The sequence below is a fragment of the Microcebus murinus genome, chromosome 16, assembly GCF_040939455.1.
Source record: "Microcebus murinus isolate Inina chromosome 16, M.murinus_Inina_mat1.0, whole genome shotgun sequence".
NCBI lineage: Eukaryota > Metazoa > Chordata > Mammalia > Primates > Cheirogaleidae > Microcebus > Microcebus murinus.
This window is the reverse complement of record NC_134119.1, coordinates 3,134,229-3,155,351: the sequence shown is the minus strand read 5'-3', so window position 1 is coordinate 3,155,351 and position 21,123 is coordinate 3,134,229. Positions and strand designations below refer to the sequence as shown.

The 21,123-nt window shown below is 45.5% G+C and overlaps 3 protein-coding genes and 1 long non-coding RNA gene across 6 annotated transcripts in view; 3 read left to right on the top strand and 1 right to left on the bottom strand.

Annotated features, from left to right (window-relative positions):
• Nucleotides 1-4: 4 nt before the first annotated feature.
• On the bottom strand, nt 5-3,734 carry PPP1R3D (protein phosphatase 1 regulatory subunit 3D). Its single transcript, XM_012752998.3, has one exon. The coding sequence runs from the start codon at nt 3,324-3,326 to the stop codon at nt 2,430-2,432; it is 897 nt and encodes a 298-aa protein (XP_012608452.2). The 5' UTR covers nt 3,327-3,734; the 3' UTR covers nt 5-2,429.
• A 37-nt stretch (nt 3,735-3,771) lies between these two features.
• Nucleotides 3,772-12,525, top strand: FAM217B (family with sequence similarity 217 member B). 3 transcript variants are annotated; one of them, XM_012752992.3, is made up of 5 exons: nt 3,773-3,912; nt 4,539-4,611; nt 5,461-5,572; nt 5,676-5,761; nt 7,129-12,525. In XM_012752992.3, the coding sequence occupies exons 2-5, from the start codon at nt 4,568-4,570 to the stop codon at nt 8,372-8,374; spliced, it is 1,488 nt and encodes a 495-aa protein (XP_012608446.2). In that variant the 5' UTR covers nt 3,773-3,912; nt 4,539-4,567; the 3' UTR covers nt 8,375-12,525. The 3 variants fall into 3 exon arrangements, with proteins under 3 accessions (XP_075866939.1, XP_075866940.1, XP_012608446.2); XM_076010824.1 differs by lacking the exon at nt 4,539-4,611 and having other exon boundaries at nt 3,772-3,912; XM_076010825.1 differs by lacking the exons at nt 4,539-4,611; nt 5,676-5,761 and having other exon boundaries at nt 3,772-3,912.
• A 4,059-nt stretch (nt 12,526-16,584) lies between these two features.
• On the top strand, nt 16,585-18,743 carry LOC142876843 (uncharacterized). The gene is made up of 2 exons (XR_012923661.1): nt 16,585-16,782; nt 18,014-18,743. It is a non-coding gene; the product is annotated as an uncharacterized LOC142876843 (long non-coding RNA).
• A 497-nt stretch (nt 18,744-19,240) lies between these two features.
• The window catches only part of CDH26 (cadherin 26), a 46,298-nt gene continuing 44,415 nt past the window's right edge, over nt 19,241-21,123 (top strand). The window contains exon 1 of the mRNA XM_075993345.1: nt 19,241-19,306. Coding sequence (XP_075849460.1) covers nt 19,241-19,306 — 66 coding nt within the window. The remainder of the gene's footprint in view (nt 19,307-21,123) is intronic.

Genomic DNA, 21,123 nt, shown 5'->3' with positions numbered 1-21,123 from the left:
TGAAGCTGAGGCCCAATTGTAAAATTTATTTTTCTTGCCAAGGCCCTGTATTTATGTTTTTAGAAGGGATAAAACTTACATATGAAATGATTTGAATAATCAAGAAGTTGCTAAAGCTTTGTCTTCTGTAATTAGACCACAAGAAAAAAACAACATAGTCCAGCTTAATAGAAGAGCCCACATTTTTCCACATATATTTTAATACTTAGGCTTGCATAAAATAATTTTAAATGACGTTAAGATATGTTTGAGGAACAACCCAGCAATTGCACAATCCAGTATAAAATTTTCACATCCAAGTAATATAACTGTGTTTTAGGTTCTGAAAATTCTCAAGCTGTTCTCCAGCTTCTTTATCAACTAGGCAAGTATATTTAAGCTTTTGAATTTCAAAATGTTGACATTTTTAAAAAGGCACCTTGAAGTTCTCTTAATATTGAAGATATAACATTTATTTCATAACTTTATATTTCATGACCTTTTTGGCAAGTCACTTTCACATAGATTATAAGATTCTCTACATGCCTTTAAACAACAATACATTTAGCAGCTCTAACTCATACCTGAATATTCTGGACACTGTCATGAACTCTGGGCGGGGCCAAATGCCTAGCAGCCAAGGCCGGCACAGGCTTGCTGACCTATTTGGACAGTTTGTTGAACAGCAGGCAATGCAACCAGGCTTCTCTCTCTCCTGCATGTCAATGCAGTGCACAGTGCTAATAGCCAGAGCTTGTGCAATTTAATAACAACATTTTAAATCAAAATTCAGTGTTCTTCGATCAAAAGAAACCCACCCTGTTCTTGGAATTTTAAAAACACAGAGGTTGCAATTACCAATAACAAATGGGTTAAAAGGCCAAAATGCATCCTTATAAATATTGATTTGACAAATGTCAACAAGAATTGAAAAATTTAGAGTTAATTCAGTGGTGGCAGATGTCACAAAATTGATCACATTAGTTTCAAGTGTAGCATAAAGAAACCACAAATTGGAGATCTTGTCCATTTTGGCAGCGTTTTTCACACCTCACTTCTAGCACCTGTTGTCAAAGAGACCAGGGCTCAGCACCAAAAGATCTCATCAGGTCCTCAATGGGAGTTTTAAGTAACCACAGCACTCTGCAGAGGACGGTGGTCCCAACTAACTGGAGGTTTAAAAACCACAATAAAAGCATTTAATATTTTAAAATTGGGCAGCAAATCCAGAAATATATTAGAAACTCTCCTATCTGAAGGCACAAAGAATAAAGTTGGCAGGTAGCTGATAAAAACATGACATATAAATGCAATTTAAAATAATTTAAAAGTATAAATATTTGTGAATTGTTTTTCCTCCAGTGCTCTGGCTATTGCTGAAAACACCTTCTAGTTCCACTTGGTAACTGGACTCCGAAGAAATGAATTTTCTGAATTCTTAGGAAGAAATAAAAAAAAAGTCACCTTAATCATCAAAAAGGTAATTGCAAAGGGCACTGTTGCCTGAAATCCTATAGTCACCTGAAAATTGAAATAACTTAAGGCAGGATTTCTTTAAATGTTTAGGTAGTTTCAAACCTAAACAGAATGGCCTGATAATATGTAGACAGCTAATTATCAAACATGTACAAGAGAAATACATGGACTCAGAAGAGTGACTCTCCTGGGCAGAGAAAGAATTGTTTTGTTAGTTTAAAGGTCCGAAGCTTTTCCTCTCCTCAGCCGTTGGTGCAGGAGGCACACAGCCTAACCAGGGCAGCCTCAATGCCCAGGAATGGTTGTGTGATGACTGATGAGACATAAATTTCTTGCCTATTAATAGTTTCCAGTGTTAGAAGGCTACAGGCATTGGCAAGCAAACGTGGTCTCAGGTTTTCCTTGTCCTGGGGCGGGAGTGCCAGGAGGGGCCACGGTGGGGGGTCACAGGGCACGTTCTGTTTACAAGGAGCACAAACACACACAGAACTGACCTTTTTGTAAGCTTATTAAGTCTAGAATGTTCCTGTGGCAGCATCCACTATGGGGGAAAGGTCCCGACGGCACAATAATAAATAACAGCTACGTTTAGACAAGCACATTCAAGACACATGCAAAAGGCCTTCCTAGCAGACTCAGGCCTTTTAAAAACAGAACCCTGCCTGGGCCCTCCTCGGAGGGGCCAACACTCCCATGCACCTACCCACCCGCCGCCCTCCTGCAACACATTACACAAATTCAACTTGGCCTTCTGGCCACCCAAAGGCCACCTTCTAGACCAAGTGACACAGGCGTTTCAAGTATAAGACAAGATGGGCCACTGCAGTGAGACCTAGCAGCAGGAATCAAGTCAGACGACTTGGGGGGCAGCGGGGGCGGGGAGAACAACCCCCCAGATGTGAGAGCCCAGCACAGAAATGACAGCAGGTGTGGCTTAGATGCAGAGGCTCCAGGTTCCTGGACCCCCGCGCAGCTCAGATGAAGTGGATCCAGCTCTCTTCGCACTCTCCGCGTGGCATGTGCAGTGCGTGGCTGCGACACGTGAGGCTGTAGTCGCGGCTGTCGTTGTTGTCCCAGTACTCGGCACCAGCCACTCGGTAGCGCAGCGCGAAGTGCACGCGTGAGCCGAGCTCCAGCAAGAAGGGCGGCACCGGGAAGCCGAAGGCAAAGACGTCCTCTGTGCCTGTGGCACCCGCGGGCCCGCGCCAACGTGCCACCGCTTCGTGGGCGCTCCGCCAGCCAGAGAAGGTGTAACGCACGGCCACCTGCTTCTCGAAGGCCACGTTGCTCACGCGCACGGTCCCGCTGATGCCCAGGTCCGAGCAAGTGACACGTTCCAGGCACACAAGCTGCCGCCGCAGGCGCTCCTCAAAGTCCGCGGCCTCGATGGGCGGCGGGAAATCGGGCACCAGGCACTGCAGGGTGAACTCCAGGTCCTGGCTGCTGCAGCACAGGTCCGAGTTGATGGCGAGCCGCGACAGCACGTGGAGCGGCACGGACGGATCGTCTCCCGCGTTGAACACCTTGACCTGCGCTAGCTCCAGGCCCAGCGCGTCGGCGAAGCGCACGCGGTGCTGCCGGCTGCAGCCGGGGCGACACGCAGCGCCCGGCGCGCCCGCGCCCTTCTGGCGGCGCTCGGGGGAGCAGGGCAGCGAGCGCGCCCGCCGCAGGATGATGGGTCGCAGGAGGGGGTCGCAGCCCAAGGGCGCCCGCACCGGCTGCGGCGCACAGCCCGGGCTCCCGGGGGGCCGACAGGCCCGAGGCTGCAGGGCCCCGCCGCCGTCCAGGTCCGAGAGACAGCTGCAGCTCCGGGGGGCCGGCTTCCGGAACCCCCGGACGGGCGGGATCGCGGAGCCTGGGCCCCTAGACATAGCCCGGCAGCCGTCGGAAGACGGGGAGACAGAACCGATGGGCGGCCTCCGACCTGTCCTGGCCGCGCTCAGAAGCCGCTGAGTCCCCGCGGCGAGTGCGACCTGCTGGGCACTCCGCGGGCCCGCTGCGCTCGGCCCTCGCCCGCCACCCGGCCCCTCGAGTCCTGGCCTAGGCCGTCTGGTTCTTGCAGCCGAAAAGGAGCTTGCTTCTAAAGGGGCGCGCTCTTTCTCGCGCGGAAGCTCCCGAGGCCGTCCGCGGAGCGCAGGGCGACGCCTCTTTTTGCTTTTCCTTCCTCGGAGGCTCTTACCAGAAGGCCGCGTTCCGGGCGGCCCCTCCCACCTTCCCCGTCGGCCGCGCAACTTGCAGGGCTGCTGCCACACCGGGCGCCACTTCCCGGAGCGCCTCGCCCCGCCCCGTGACGCCGCCCGCGGCCGAGCGCAGCGGAGCCCCGCGCGCCGCCCCCGCCCCTGCCGCAGCGCGCCGCAGCCCGGCTCCCGGCGCCCCGTCACGTGTCCGCCGCGGCCGCGGAACGGGTCCGGTCAGTTTCTGGCTGCATCTGCGTGGACGCTGCGCCCCTCGGCCTAGGTAGTGTCTGCGCAGTGCAGGACAAGGAGGGTGCATGCTGCGTGTCCTTGGCTTGGTGGCTAACGCGGGGAGACAGACGAGCCCGGCCTCGCCGGGGCCGGTCCCCGGTGATTGTCAGGGTGCAAGCGGGCCACCTCTTGGACACCTGCGCCGCACCGGGGGACTCGGCCGGGCGGGGGGCCTCGCTGCGCGGGGAGGGGTCTCGCCCGCGCGGCGCCCACGGGGCTGGCCGCCACAGGCCGCGGGTTCCCGGGAGGGTGGGGGCCGCGGCCTCGGCCAGTCGGCGCGGTGCCCAGAGGAAGGAGAGCAGCAGGAGTTAATGCCCCGGGATGGACCTTGCAGCTGCCCTAATCAGCCTCTGGCGCTTGGGGAGCATTTTTCCAGACTGAGTCTCTGATTTGTAGCCTTGCTTCCCCGCCAGCGGGAACCAGGGAGCCTGGGAGCTTGTTCTGTGCATCCTCAGGGCCCTGCGTGCGTGCGGGCTTTCGTTTCTCTCACCCGGTAACTCCGCACAGGCCTCTGCGGTAAGGCTCTCAGGTGTCAGTGACGTGTAGAGGTGCAGGCGCGTTTTCTAGAGCACATTTTGGGGCCAGGCATTCCATGGAAGTTTTCTTTCTGCTGTCCAGAAGGTCAAAGCCAGAAGAAAACCAGACTAATGAAAGAACGTTACTCTGGTAAAGAACATTTTCCACATCTAAAGTGAGTCAAGCCTGTTCATTATGGTATAATTCATTAATTATGAGCCCCCGTGTGTGATTTTATTGCCTTCGTATATAAACCAACCAAAGGCTTACGTGATCATTGTGGAAAAAATACAAGAAAGTTTCAGAAAGAAAATTAAAATCTTCTATAATGCCACCTCTTCTATTTTACAGAGGCAGGGGAAGTTATAGCAGAAAGTAGTATTCAGTTTCTCATCAGTGCACTTTTAATAGGCCATTCTAAATAAGAGGGATAATAGTGATGTGTGGTATGGGTCAGCAACGCTTCACAAACATTATATAGTATGTAACATGTGTTCATAATATGTATTCACAAACATTCTATAACATGTAATATGTGTTCACATATGGAAACCCTTTCTTCCCCCCTGCAGTTTCAGATACATGAAGACAGGCACACGGGCATAACCCCTGCCATTTCCTAGGTACTTTTGTAATTATTTGTTGGTTGAACATGGGAGCTTTGGAATAACACTTGACCTTATTTGGCTCCTTCCAAATGTCTTCAACATATTTGCAAGGAGATTATACATGTATGTTGTATAGGGAGAGAGAGAGGTAGAATCCATTCCCAGTATTTATAGTAGTATGAGCCTGTTGTCTAATATCTGCTGTGGTAAACAAATAAGCAGAAAAGACCAAACTGTAAATGTAAGACAGTATCTCCCTCCCCCAATGTTTCGCAACTCAGAGTGCAAACTACTCTATGACCATAGCCCCAGTATTTCAATGCTGTGCAAATAGTATTGTGTTAGTTTTCACTTTAAAAAAAAAATGATGGTAGGAACCTTTGCAATCAATACTGACAGCACTGTGTTGCTTCTAGTTCCGGTGGCAAAGAGTCCTTTCCAAATATAAGAGGAATAAAGAAGTCACCTCCCCAGCTGACACCATCTTCCAACAGATTGAGCAAGAGCGTTTTGAGCACTACAGAAAAGGTGATGTAAACTTAGAAGAAAAACCTTAGATTTGTTCTGGTTTTGTTTGTTTAGTGAGTGTGTGTGTGTTCACAGTATTTATTACCACATGCCTGTTTTTTAGACAGTCCATCAAACCCTAGATGATGATCAGCCTTGTGATTTTTTCAAGAAAAGGAGTAGGGTGAATGAATCTCATCAGAAAAGCAGGTAAATAGTTTTAGTATAATTTGTTTTATCTTACAAAAGGCACATTGTCTCAGTTCTCTAGACTGAATGTGTGGACTTAAAAAAAGTGTAGCTAAGAAATATACATTTATATTTTTTATCTAGCAGAAATGAATGTAAAAGTGGTTTCAAGCATTATTAGTTGGTAAGGACTCCAAAGTTCATAATTCTGGCAGTGTTAGCAGAATCGATAATTTTGGGCAAGTCGCTAAATTATCTTTCTGTGTTAGTTTCCTGTGATATAAGAGGATGCTGATAATAAACTCTATGGATACACACTGATAGCTAGGCGAAAACAAAGTTCCAGCAGCATTAGTTATGAATCCTGAATAATGGCCATTCCTTCATTTTTCATTCATTCATTCAACACTTGTCAAGCACATGTTGTACTTGCAGCAATGATACAACATTCTTCATATTTATTAAGAGGTAAAATTGCTTAGTTTGGGCAAAATGAACCTCTAAGTTTCCCAGAAAGCATGTTTACCACCCATTTCTGCTCATTCTGTCTGACTTATATTACAGAGATGTAGTATTAATATTAATCAAATGCTATGTTCTTGATAAATAAATTGAAAAGAAGGTATTTTCAACTCTGATGTGAGATTCTGCCTCAGAATAAATTACCCCGGAAAGAATCAGTTGCTATAGTGGTAATGCACTTATTTCCTTATTTCCCTTTCCCTGCCACTCACAGGATATCTTTAACTCTGTGTTTTCATCATACGATTTTATGTCTGTCCTTTTAGCACAATTTTCCCAAGTGTGTTTCCTGTTTGAAAATATTTCAATAAACTTGGTTATATGTGCTGCACTTTTACATACTAAGATTTTTCTTGGCTCAGAATCACCACTAAAATGAGTGATTAAACTCTGTAAAACTTGCATTTTATATCATATTTATATCTAATTTAAAATAGGCATATGAATGAAAGCTGAGGATTTGACTTCTAAATGTTGTTAAATACTGTTGATCATTAGCAGAACAGACCAAGAGTTCTACGATAGATTTTTTTCTAAACTTTTTCAAAGTACACCCAGTTGGCCTAAAACTATAAAACAAGCACTCTGATAAATGCTAATTTTTTTAAAATGCTAATGTTTGATATAAAATGAAATCCATACATTCACATGTATTATTATATAATGTTTCTTAAGTAGAGTATTATATGGAAAAATGTTCTGTAAAACTACTTCTTCAGTAAGGACTTTGGAGGCCTTAAGTTTTCTAATGCCTAGAAACAGCTGAACAAAAAAAGCATGAATAGTGGATTCTTTTCATTTGTTTAATTATAGCCAGACCATTTTTTTGTCATAGGTAGTGAGAATTGCAGTTTTATTTTTCACAGCAGTATGAATGCTGGCCCATCGTGGAATAGAGTGCAGCACCCAGAAAGTTCTGCAGGAAAAAGACAGAGTCATCCCGAAGGACGCCGTGTTTCTTCCCGGCTGAGAAGCAGCCTTGTGGGTGTCTCCCAGCTAGCTGAGGATAAGCTTAAAGAAAGCGTTTCCCCAGAAGGAAAACCCGAGAGGAGTCCACTTGGACCCGGGTGTCAGGGGGCTTCAGGGAACAGATTGTTTCTTGACTTTCAGTCAATGAAGATTATTAAAGAAGATGCTGATGAAGACAGCGCCAGTGATCTCTCCGACTCGGAGAGAGTTCCCATCCCCCCTTCTCCCCTCACACCTCCAGATCTGAATCTTCGAGCTGAAGAAATTGATCCTGTGCACTTCGATCTTCACCCAGGCCAGGGCCATGCCAGACCTGGATACTGTTATCCTGATTTCCTGCCACCCCCTTTTAGCTCCTGGGACCTACGGGACATGGCCCTGCTTCTGAACGCGGAGTGTAAAACCGAAGCCATGCCACGAGCCGGAGGACTTCTCGGGAAGTATATCGACAGACTTATTCAGCTCGAGTGGCTGCAGATCCAGACCATACAGTGTGAAAAAGGGAAGGGGGCCAAAGCAAGGCCCCCCACTGCCCCAGCGACCTCAGGGGCTCTGAAGAGCCCTGGGAGGGGTAAGCTGATTGCTAGCGCTCTGTCCAAGCCACTACCTCAGCAGGAAGGGGCTTCAAAGTCAGGCCCTTCACGAAAGAAAGATGTTCACCATCAAGTCCGTCCATCATACTACGTGTTTGAGGCTTCCCCCAAGCCCGGTGATATGCTGGGTAGCAGCAGGTTATGTTGTCAGAAGCAAACCCTTGAAATGAGGACAGAAGAGAAGAAAAAAAAATCAAGTAAGAGTACAAAGCTGCCGCGTTGGGATTTGTCCTGCAGCGACAGCTCAAAGGTGGAAGCCAATGGTAACATTCGACTTCCCAGACAGTCAGCCGTGATTCTGGACTCGGCCGACGCCTGCAAGCCCACCAGAACACAAGCACATGCAAATCTTAAGAAAAAGGGAAATGCAAATAGCTGTGGTCGTGCCAGTGTATCCAGTGAGAAAAAACTCAAAACAAATGGAGTAAAGCCAGCCAGTGTATCCGGTGAGAAAAAACTCAAAACAAATTCAGTGAAGCCAGCCAGTGTATCCAGTGAGAAAAAACTCAAAACAAATGGAGTAAAGCAAAACACCTACAAATTAAAATGATACCTGGAATGATAAATTGCAAAGACCTGCAGATACATAGACAGTGGAGCTCTTCCAGAAGTTATGATACTGTGAATTTTAAGAAATTTTATGACTACTGATATTTAAGTTGTTGATTAGCTCCTTGTCTACCCCCGTTTCCACCCCAAGTAGGTTATTTTCAAAGAGAGATGTATTTCAATAAGTCTTTGTTTGTGTTAACAGTCTTAAGCAGCTGAGAGCCCTTTAGATAAAAAATAACCAAAGCATGTGCCCTCTAAAGGAATAAAATAGCAACTCTCCAGGGGAAGTGACTTGCCTATGCAGAATAGATAGTGACGTTCAGCTCCCCATTTCATTTGCACATAACTGCATGAAATATTGCATACTGTTTTATTATTATTATTATTTTATTTTTTGAGACAGAGTCCTGCTTTTGCCACCCAGGCTAGAGTGCAGTGGCATCATCATAGCTCACTGCAACCTGAAACTATGGGGCTTAAGCAATCCTCCTGCCTCAGCCTCCAGAGTAGCTGGGACTATAGGCGGGTGCCACCACGCCCAGCTAATTTTTCTATTTTTAGTAGAGATCGGATCTTCCTTTTGCTCGGCCTGGTCTTGAATTACTGAGCTCAAGTGATCCTTCAGCTTCAGCCTCCCAGAGTGCTAGGATTACAGGTATGAGCCACCGTGCCCTGCCCCATACTGTTTTAAATGGTATAGAAGCCTAAACGTTTAAAATAAGGCCCTTCTCACCACTGCCTCCACTGCTTTTTCAGAAACGATTCAAGCAGAATTTCTGTTCATTTTACCCTTAGGAGAAGCTTCAGTTCCAGCTCAAGTTAGAGAGTGTGTGAGTTTCTATTTTGAGCAGCCATTTATCACTGAGCTGCTTGCTCTTTAGAGACAATGGAATCTAGTACTTTAATACATTTTCTCTGACATGAGTTTTTTCACAAAGGGGACTTTAAGTTTAGAGGTGGTGGTGAGGTCCATTTTTAGTTTCTCCAAACTGAGGTTGAGATAATTTGCAGACTTTCCCAATTGGAAAGGCGATGGGTTTAAGCATGACTGTTGCTGTTCAGTGGTGGCGCTAAGAATAAAGTATTTGACACCCTGGAGTTGCTGGCATGTCAGGGGTGCCAGAGGAAAATCACCTTTTGGAATTTGTAAATTGAAGGGCCTATTACAGGATTGAAACGCATGGAACCAATTTGAATGTAATAATTACTAAGTTACTGATTTGAGACCTAGATCCTTTTGTCCTTAGTCAAAAATAATAACATGTTTTAGTTTGCACGAGCAAGGTTTTCCAATCTTGCCTGGGGATCGGGGTGGTAGAGGACACATTTAAAGATGGAGGGGAAGTGGGATGTGAATGAAGCTGCCAAATGTGTTCTGAATGTTCTTATCTGGTCTTACTGCTTCCTGGCTCTGCTAGAGACTTCTTATTTAACTACTGTTTAATGCCATTTACTTGTTCCTGTAATTGTGCTGTGAGCTTTCTTGTTTCCATGTGTGAATATCTGTAAAACCTTTGGTTGACTGTTTCTTGATATGCAGGGTGTTTTAATGACTCCAGTTAATTTTATCCTTTTAAACAATTGTATTTGTTTTTGACATACATTGTTTTTCTGTTGTGTTTTTTTTTCTACCTTTTAGGCAAAGGAAAACTTGGTATTTCTCATTTGAAGATTTGTAATAGCTTGCAAACTTTTCATACAGTCAATGTTATCAGACACAGCATAAAGATCACATGTATTTATAATTAAAATAATGTGCAAAGGTTAAATTTTAAGATATTTTAAAATCTGGTTTTAGTCATAACCAAACAACAACATAAAAAATATAAATATTTTTTATGGTAGCCTTTTTCTTTCAAGACTTTATTTTCAGATTTGTACAGAGAGTCCCTCTTTCATTCTTCATTGTACTTCTAGAGAAAGAAAGCATGCTCTTATGCTAAGACCTTGTATCTTTTTATATGAACAAAAGATGTTCATATAAAAAATTTAATATAGTAAGCATTACTTCCATATAGTAAGCATTACTTCCATAGTCCTCAAATGTACTCTTAACTTTTGTACTCAGTATATATTTTGTATTTGGAAAATATAGCACTAGTCTTAATTTCCGTGTGGTTCCTGGGAGGTGCCTGCTGTGTCCCTTGCCTGCCCTGTTATAAGAGCACAGATTAGTTCATTATCTATGGCTGGCACTTCACTTAGGAGTCTTTCACTGCTGGATTTTTGTGCAGCTCTTTATGAAGTTTCATGGCTAATAAATGTCCATAAGCATGATATTACATGTACATACACGCCTTATGTCAATACTGACGGGTTTATGCTAAGTTGCTGCCTTGCCCTGTAATGTGTCCACGTGAGTGCTCTAGAGACCTTGCGTCGTTAGGGGCAAGAGGTTTCCTCTGCCTCGCCTTGTGTGCGTCTCAGCTGAAGACCATCATGGTTAAGAAACTTGGAGGTAATGCCTCATGCGTTTGTTCCCAGAACTTTTCACTGAAGTTGCTTGCATACTCTGGGAAATAGTCATTAACTTCACGTGTTCCGTTTAAAAAGCTTGAAAAAAGTGACTTTGCTTGTTTACTTTTTTTGCCTCAGGTTGGTTATCAATTTCAACCAGTATTATTGTGATTGGATCAGAGCTCCTAAGGAATAACGTTAAGTTTTTTAACGTTAGGTTCATTACAGAATTAACGTAAGCACAATTTTAATGTTACGGTTTCCGACACACATATCCAACGCATCTTAATGCGCTGAATGCTGCCGATAAGAATATTGCCATTTTCAAGCAGACAACGTTGGAAAGTTGAATCATGAACTCATTCAGTTCATCAAGTCAAAACCATCGCGTGTCCTGCAGTCCAATGACTGGAGTCATTGCATTTCCGAGAAGTGCCTCTCATTTCTGGGCAGTTATTTACATATGCCCTGCATTTAAACCAATTAAAACGGTCCAAGGTAATATATATATATATATATATGTGTATATATATATATATATATTTGAAAGAAAAAGTATTTTAGGCTTAGAATCATTTAGTGGAAAAAGTTGTAAAAAAGCACAGAAGTGAACTATAAAATTATACCAGAATTTGCTATGATTGTTTAGGTTTTGGCTCTTTCCCAACTCTTTAAATGACTAAACAGGCTGAAGGTTTGTAACCAACATAAATGTGGTAGGATTGGTGACGTGACAAAAACAATAGGGTGGAGGATATCACTGGTCTTGCGGTAGCTAAAGGTTAACAGGAGGATGGTTTTGTAGTGGTTCTCAAGCCTATAGGAATAAGAATTCCTACATTAAAGAAATAAAATATTGTGCATTTCCCCTTTCCTTTATGCTCTTTTGCTTAAGTAGTTACATAAAAATATAAAACTCTTGGTGGTACTGTATTTCAAACTAATTCAGAAGCAGTATTTATTATTAGGTACATGTATAGGATACTATTCAAAATGGCCTGAAGATATTCAACATGTTTGTTATTTGCTGTTAAAATGATTGTATGTTTGGTTCTGTGTGCAATAAGGTAGAATCCATGTAAATTATTGTGAACTTGGATTTCTCTTTCCTCGAGATCAATTAAACAAAGAAATATTGTCTGAATTTTTGGGGCATTGTTTTGTTTGGCTTTTTATGCAGTTCTCCTTCAAAGTTTATTTTCTCTGGTTATTTCAAAGAATTGCTCTGTATGAAATTCTGTCCCAGCTCCTGTTTTAACGTAGGCGACATCCAAAGCCAGGCCACAGTTTAACCTTTCCAGGTGAATCTTGAGAACATTACTGTAAATTTCCTGAGTCCGTGTGCCCTCAATTACCCCCCAAAATGCGTTAAGGAGTGCTTAGGGAGCATAAAATTAAAGTAACGTGACATGATGGACTTGCGTTGTAATGTTCGCAACCGGAAACGAGCACTATCTATCTCAGGGAAATGACCTGGTTAGGACACACTGGTTCCCAACAGCTCCTGCTGCAGAGTCAGAAAGGCCTTTTGCTTGTCTTCCGAAACTTCCTTCTGACCATGCATACTTTTCAGTCCACCAAATTTGGGTCCAATAGCGTGTAGGGATTTTAAAAATGATTTTTTTTTTTTTGAGTATGGTTTGAAAATTAACCCATGCTGGAGGTTTTAAATTTTTTTTTTTTTTTTTTTTGGTACAAGAAATGGTGGATTATTTTTGGATGTTGCTATTTTATTCTCCACCAGGTGGTGACGAAACTCTTTCAGATGGCAGTGGGTTTGTCCGTGAGCACCCTCAAATCAAATAAAAAGGTGTTTACTGGAATCAAAAAGAAATGGGAGAGAAAAGGATTGTTTTTAACTTCTGCCCTCAGAGAATTAAACAGTATATTTTATTAGGTTAAGGTCTGTGGAGGAGTCTCTGATTCATTGAATATTCTCACACTGTAAAACACTGTCATGCTCAAGGAAGCAACGTAAATCATTAGTTTATAAAAGTCTTCATAGAGATCCCTGTTTCCTAAAATACAATTTGAATATGTCTGTCCTTGGCAATTTAGTATTTAAGGGATTAACTGTAATAACACTGGAAAATATATATGGAATGTAAAAATGAGAGTCATGAATATAATTAAAATTGTCCTAGCTTAAGTACTTAAAGCTAGTAATGCATATTTAACATTAGGTTACATTAACTAGCATAATTTTACACCTTGCTACTCAAATTGTGAACCCCTCCTCAGATCTACTGAGTCAGAGTCTGCTTTTTAACAAGATCCTCTGCACATTAAAGTTTGAGAAGCCTGCCTTCCTGGTGCTTAAAAAGTCTGCCCGTTGGAGTCGAGTGTTGGTGTTGAGTTCACTGCTTTGAGGGTGCTTTGATGGCTGGCAGGCAAGCAAGCCTTGGCTCGTCTATGCTGTTTTCATTATAGCCAGCACTTGGCTGGCTGTTTGACTCAAGAATGGATCACAAAAATGAATGATTTATGGCCTCTGATCTGATACTCTGCTCTACCAGTGAGTGCTGAGGGGCTGAGGTCTCTTAGCCCACATACTCACACTCTTCTGTTTTTATTTTTGTTTGTTTATCATTTAGAGGCAGGATGTCACTCTGTTGCCCAGGCCGGAGCACAGTGACATGTTCATAGCTCACTGCAGGCTTGAACTCCTGGGCTCAAGGGATATTCCTGCCTCACTGCAGCCACGCGCCACCACGCTAATTTCTAAGTTGTTTGTAAAGATAGGATCTTGCTACGTCTCCCAGGCTGATCTCAAACTCCTGGCCACAAGGACTCTTCTCACCTCAGCCTCCCCTAGGGTCACAGGCATGAGCCACTGTGAGAACACTCACTCTGCCTTCCCTCATCCTTTCAGCCACTTCTTCACTTTGGCCAGGTTTAGAAGGGTCTTCACTGTCTGCCACCAAGCTTTCCCTCTAAGCCCATGTCTGGTGATAACTGCCTTAATAAAGTGAGAAGAACAAAAAGGAGGGCCTTGCTTTTTCCCCATGGTGTTTTCAGTTCTCTGCATGCTGGGATGAGATGCCTTTTTAGTCACAGAACTTATGTAGTCTTGAAATAGCTTAACAAGTTTAATTGAAGATGTTCCGATCTTTAACACGTATATATTTTTGCCTCAACAGGATGGTTTTAATGTGGGAAGATAAACTGAACAGCCTCTTAAATCTCCCCACTTCCCTTTCTTTCTCCTGCCCTAAACAAGCAGAAACAATTTACGTACATAACTGCCTAGAGAAAGGGCTTGTCGAATTTACTATCAGTATTATTAGTATATACTTGCAAAAGTTAGAATTATTAGAATTATTTAGAAAAGTTAGAATTATTAGAATATACTTGCAAAAGGTGAAAAGGACTTCAATCTATTCTATCTGCAGTATTTGTCTGGTTGTTTCCCTAATTGCTCATCTGCAACTACATATTAGTTGACAAAATTGGGGCAAGAGAGTAAAATCTCTCAAAGGAAATTTTCTGGCCAGCTCTCGGTGGCTGACTCAGCATACTAAAACATTAGAAACCACAGTTTCTGATCAACCTACGTGACTACTAAAGCAATCAAAATAGAAAAGAAAAAAATTTCTTAGTCATTGAAAATAAATCAGGAATTACAAAGGATGGATTATATTATTCTAACACGAAGTCTAATGAACCCGAGCTCTTACACACGCTGCAAGGAATCGGTGCAGCCAGGTACACAATATTAGATATCCGGTAAAGCTACACTTGATAGTAACTTGGACTTTTCACTGATGGGGTCGAAGTCACTGTTCTGATTATTTTTCCCCAACATTTTATTATAAAAAGTTTCAAACATACAGAAAAGTTGAAAGAGCTGCAGTGGCCACTTTGAGACTCTATGGTTACCGTCTCACTCCGCCTGCCCTGTCCGTCCACCCGGCAGTTGGAGTGGCCGCCTCCTCCAGGCGTCTGACATCTCTGGCTTCCACCTGCTCTGGTCGCCCTCCTGCGCCTCCCCTGCAGGCAGCTGTTTTCACATTTGGTGGATGGTTGCTGTGTTTGGCAGGGTTGGGCTCCAGGGAGCCGCTCACCGTCACTGGAAGCAGAACTCTCCCTGATATATATATATATATATATATATATATATATATATATATATATATATATATATATTAAGTTCTTCTCTAGACTGGTGTGAGAAATTAAACTTGTGACTACGAAGAAACGAGATCTTGAATTCGCAATTATGTGACTCGAATGTAAATCTCATGTGAGTGAACACAGGGAGGGAGGCCTTGACTCAGTGGATGTCTGAACATTGGCCATTTTGCTCTTTCCTCGTCTGAGTCCTCGGCCCCGGGGTCCAATCCCTCAGTTACATCTCGGGCACATTGTTACCCTGGCACTTTGGTTAGCAAAGGCAGCCCAGCTTAAAATTTCAGCAGCAACCTTTCCTGAAATCTGGTCTGTCCCCTGCCTCTTGGGCAGGCCGGGCTCCTGGGCTGGCGTGAGCGGTGGGAGGGCCTGGCCTGCCCTCTGCTCCACCTTCCCCTGCATCCAGGCGAGAGGGCCTGGCCTGCTGTGCCACTGGGACTCCGCTGCTCCCTCCCTTTCTAGGCTCTGGCTCCTCCAGCGTGGGGCAGGAAGGAGAGACCCAGGGCAGAGTGCCCACGTTTCTTCTGTTCCACTCTCACATCCTTTTCCCTGCGCTGGCTCAGCTCTGAGGAGATGGAGGCCGGCCCAGCCTCTCCACGTCTTTGGTGCTCAGTTGCTGCATATGGGAAATGCCAGAGTGAGGTGGTGCCCGGCGCTTCTGTTCTGTCACCTTCCCTAGGTCAGTCGTCCACTCAGTCCCCTTCCTCTCAGCTGGGCACAGGGCCTGCCCAGCCAGAGCGTAGCCACGCCAGGTTGGGACGCTGGGTTCTTGCGGCCACCCTCGCTCTTTGCCAGTGATTTCTCAGTGCTCCCGTCTCGTGGGGGGAGAGCACCCCATCCCTCCCCCAGGGAGGGCGGGATCAGCTGTCTCCGAGGGTCGGGCATGCAGAAAGCAGCCGCACCCCTCCGGCATGCCTTACACCAGCGGGCGGAGGTGGGGAGAGGCCAGACGGGGCAGGCGCGACAGGATCGGTTCTGCCATGTTTCCAGAAGTCCTGAGGTGTCTGGTCCAATTGTTGGTGGCTGTCTTTACGATGGGGTGACCCTAATGCTGCTTTAGTCTCAGCTAAGGGCAAGTAACAACCTTCTTCCACGCCGCACGCTTGCCCTTGACAAGGCAGCGAACGGACGTGGGCAGGTCGTCTTGGGTAATTAATAAGCCTGAAAGCAAAACTCAGCAAGTACCTGACATTGGCAGGAACTTTTTTGACATAGATAATTCAAGACAAAATTCGTCCTTTCTTAGAAGCACTCATGATGTGTTTGTAATTATAAAAAAAAATACTGGATACTTGAGGTGGGTTGGGGGCCCCTCAACGCCAGGAGAGAATGTTGACTCTGGGGTGCTCACTGTAGCTCATGCCTCCCTTTTAATCATCAATTGACTCTCATCTCACGAGCAATCACATCTCTTCATTCCTCAGCTTACAGGGAGCTGGGAGCTGCCACCCTGTGGCTGTAAAATATTACTGTACTTCCAGGGACAGAGAGAGGAGCACTAGACTATTGTCACCGGGACCGCAGACGCTCAGAACACAAGGGCAGCGTCCGCGTCTCCCGGCTCAGACTCACCCGCTTCCCGCTGCAGGTGAGGCCCAGCGTCGCCCGCTGAGCTCGAGGAGGATGGTTCATGGGGAACTGGCATTTCGCTCAGTTACTTTAAATGCTCAAGAATGTTGAAAATTTGGTTGTTTCTGTTGTTGTTGCAACCTTCCCAGGGTCACTGCTGGCTGCTCCAGAGGAAGCCAGCACACTGAGACAGCAGGCGTTGCCGCAGGGACAGGGTTTGATATTGCAGGCGCCACGCGAGGAGGAGGAGAGGTGAGTTCTCAAATCCACCTCCCCAAGAATTCCGGAGAAAGGGATTTTAAAGCTAGTTTGGCAGGCAGAGGGCAGGCAGTTGGTTCTGCTGATTGGCTGGGCTCGGGGCGGAGTCACCAGGTGTAGAAATTGTCTTCTTGTGCCAAGTCAGTTCCTGGACAAGTGTCCAAAGACCTGTTGGGTCAGTTCCTTGGTGTGGGCCACTGGTCCGGGTGGGTCAGCGGACACCCAGGCAGACCTGGAAGATGTCTCAAAAACTAGCCTTGGGGCTCACAAGGGTGATGTTATCCAAGGGAGTAATTAAGAAAGTTGAGGATCTGTATGGCCTTCAGGGACTGACTCCTGAGTGGCAATTCTAGGAGAGCAACTAGAGAGTAGAGCAGGCGTCCTCCAACTACGGCCCGAGGGCCACATGCCGCCCGCCTAGGACATTTATCCAGCTGGCCTGGTATTTTTGCCGCAGCTGCCTGTCCTGCTTAGCAGCCAACTCGTCCCGGGCCCACAGTGTGCACTCTCCAATGGTCTGAGGGACAATGAACTGGCCCCCTGTTTAAAAAGTCTGAGGACCCCTGAACTGGAGGATAACGACTGGCATATAAATATTACTATTTTAACTGTGCCTGTACCTTGTGGACCTTTATTAATTTTTATAAAGGGTGGTTTCATCATATCGAAATACCAATTTCTTTCCCATAAAACAAACGTGAAGGTGGAACCCTCCCCTGGCATCCCCCAGCCCCTCCCACGCGAGTCCTTTGTGAGTGGGCACCTGGCTTTCTTGCCCACTGTTTAATCCCTAGCACGATTCTAGCATCAGGGCATGCCCAACCTGCATGTTCCCCACAAACATTTAACATGGTTTAGTCCACCGGACTTATGAATTCTGAATTAGTGATTCTAACATAAGTTTTCAATAGGTTACCATTAGAGAACTATCCACTTTGAAAATAAACACAAAGTACTCCTTTTCTCTTTATGTGCAGACAGTATCTAGAGACCTTAACATTATATTTATTACTCTTTTCAGTAAGCTATTAATTTTCATGAAAATAGTAAACTATGCAAATTAAAATATCCAGCAGCATCTCACAGAGCTCTGAATGTACAGAAAGCTGAGAAAGCTGGCCTTCTATCTCATCTCTTAAAGAACTATTTACTATTTCAACCAAGGTAACATGATAACAAGGTAATACCATGTTTCTCCGAAAATAAGACCTACCTATAAAATAAGCCCTGGCAGGATTTCTAAGCATGTGCGCAATAGAAGCCCTGCCCTGAAAATGAGACCTAGTGACGGGCGTGGCTACGCAGTGCATCTGCACAACCCGTGCATTTCGTCGCAGAGTGGTAAAGAAGACGAGCTGCCCTTCTCATCTGCCCCATCGTGACAGCTACTATACCAGAGGTGACCGGAAAGGTGCGGGCAGCTTCACCAACAAGGTCGGCTCCCCCTGTCCCCGGCCATCCTGTGCGTGCTGCAAGCTGAGGCTTTGAGGGGGAAATAACACATCCCCTGAAAATAAGCCCTAGGGTGTCTTCTTGAGGAAAAATAAATATAAGACCCTGTCTTATTTTCAGGGAAACACGATAGCTTAAGGCAGTCAGGGTTAAATGTAACACATTGTGTTTTAAAACTTGCTCATTGCAACCTTAAGCACTGGTGTACTAGAATCCCATCTTGTGCACTTTTTCAGAATTCTAATGCAGACTCCCAAGGTGCCACCAACACCCTGTCCCCAGGTAGGCACTTTCCCAGCTCTGCTCCCTCCCACTTTAACTCCAAACTCAAAAACACAGATTCATCTAAGCTTACAAGAGGTTTTAGTAGAAATACTCTGTAATACCCGGAGTCCTGAGACACGGTTGGAATAAAGATTTTTAGTATTTTGGAAAGTAAATTTTTTTCTTTTTTTTTTTCTACATCCTTTCCACCACCCCTAAATAAAGTGATTCTTTCTTACAGTCATTTTCTAGGTTGTTTTTGTTGTTGTTTCGAGAGGATAGGGGTTATAGGAAATAATCATTAAAATACCCTGCTATAGAAAGAGATCATTGGGCGTTCCATCTGGAAACTAAAACCAACAAGGAAATAAAGAATATTTATAACAGGCCACTTTCCTGTAAGCGCTGGTTTTACGTTCCTCCCGCTGAGCTGTTCTTCCCCAGGTGGGACCCCAGCCAGCTCTGTGTGTGCATGCGTGACCATGGCAGCTTATTTCCCACCCCTCCCTTCCTAGGAACTGCACTTGTCACAAGGATGTCCAAGCTCCTAAGCCAGCCTGGCCTGCTCTGATAAGCTCAAGGGTACTGGGGAAGAAGGAGGAGCGAGTAGGATGAAAGAGCCTGGGCTAGAGTGACCTGAGAACACTGGAGGAGCCCCTGGCAGGGGAGAGGCTGGCTGTCTCCGGCTCGGCCATACCCGCACGCTCTGGGCGCATCTGGGCAGCACCTGGCGGGCATGAACTGCAAGGGGCACTCGTCGCTGCTGCTGCTGCTGCTTCCTGTGCTGCTGGGGCTGCTGCAGGTGAGCTGGGGGACCAGTGGGGCACAGCTCCTTCCGGGCAAAGGGAGGGAGGGGGACTGCGTGTGGCCCGGCTGAGGCTCACGCAGGACGGGCGGATGTGTAGCTGGGAGCCGGGGCTGGCGTGTAGGCAGTGGGGGCTCCCAACTTACATCAAAGGAGGTTAAGCGTCACACTCCATCTGGGTGAATAGTGGGGACAGACTAAGGGGACTTGTCTCACAACTGGTGTATATAGCAGACACGACTTTTATTTAGATTGCATCAGCCCACACAAGTTTTCTAACGATACTTCTATTAGCACTTTACATAAGGTTGAGAAAATCTCAGTTGTCTACATCAAAGACAATTTGAGCAACCCCATGGGAATGGGAGGGCTATATCCACCCTCCCTGTCCCCCACCAACTCCAGCAATCGCTACTGCTCAAATGGGAACGCAAACAGTGGAATCAGGATGAGAAAAATATGGGCTTGCCAAATCCTATAATACATCTTTTCTAACATACTCATCCTGTGGTGTACATCTTCCCCCACTATAAACAGTAATAAACCAAACAGGTTCAACTGAAGGCATGTTCATGCCCTGGTCTTTGGCTACAGGGCACTGACACTATGAAAAGCCTTAAAGTATACATAGTAGGTGCCAAAGAGCATGTATGCTATGCTTCCATTAATGCTTTGTAATATTCACAAGTTCAAACATAAACTGACAGCCCCTCCCCCCAAAAATGTGGGCTTGTTCTGTCTGTACCTAAAGTGCACAGAGTTACTGTCGCATTTGCTTCTCAGTTAGGATCTGCTCGATTTGCTTTCTGCAGGCAGGGAGAGAGAATCATTTCTTCCTTTTAATTCCAGCCGGGGGTGGGAGGAGGAAGCACAGTGCTCAGGGGTAAATGCTGTGGGGTCTGGGTTGGGTCACTTAGGAGTCTTCACCCAGGCTCCTCCACGTCCTGCTGGGCACCTGGGCTAACTTGAGTGTGGTCCTCATCTTGGCTCAAGTCGGATTCACCTGGGGAGCTTCAAAGACTCTCAGTGCCAGGTGCTACCCCCAGAGGCTGAGACTGAACTGATCTGGGGCGCAGCATGGGTGTCCTTTTTTATATAACCTTGTTAAACCTCATTTTCTTCACTGAAAATGGAGATAATAATTGAATTTACCTACCCCAGCGGTTGTGAGAATAAATGAGGAAATGCATAAAAGGGCTTGGCATTGTGAAAGTTGTCAGAACCAAAATGGGGTTGCTTATGTTAAAAAACAAAACAAAAGAAAAACCCTGACGAATAGATTCAGGGAAGCTATAAGAGAGGGTTCTCACGTTTATATTCCCGATAACAAAAACTATCACAAAAGACTCTGCAAAAACCACAACCTTGCACAAAGGCCACCAAAATCTTACACAAAGATACTTCTGTGAGGACATCTGCCCAGCCACTGCCTGTCCAGCCTTAACTTGGCATGACCCTTGTTATTGATTTTTGTAGCCAAGGATAATAATTTCAGATGAGATCGGGCACGTTCAGGGTGATATGCCCATAGACAAATAATTTCTAAACAATTATGTAATCCTAATTTTTTTTTCCTTTGAAAACCTTTGTCTTCCTTTATCTCCCTGAATATACACATAGTTTGCGATGACATGCATATTCCCATGGCAATGTCCTATTCCCAAAAAAACGACTGTCTGTGTTTGTACTCAGCGACTGACGGCTCGGCCCGTGGGCTCTCACGTCTGTGTCTTTCTGTCTCCTGATCAAGGTGAAAGTGGCAGGCTCCGTCCACTCACTCCGAGCTCGCGCCACAGCTATCTGCTGGACGCCTG

Bases quoted from the DNA above. Each gene is read 5' to 3' on its own strand.
- FAM217B (XM_012752992.3), top strand. From the start codon at position 4,568: ATGAAAGAACGTTACTCTGGTAAAGAACATTTTCCACATCTAAA. The intron at 4,612-5,460 runs GTGAGTCAAGCC...TGTTGCTTCTAG, and splicing joins GAACATTTTCCACATCTAAA to TTCCGGTGGCAAAGAGTCCT. The intron at 5,762-7,128 runs GTAAATAGTTTT...TATTTTTCACAG, and splicing joins GAATCTCATCAGAAAAGCAG to CAGTATGAATGCTGGCCCAT.
- PPP1R3D (XM_012752998.3), bottom strand. From the start codon at position 3,326: ATGTCTAGGGGCCCAGGCTCCGCGATCCCGCCCGTCCGGGGGTTCCGG.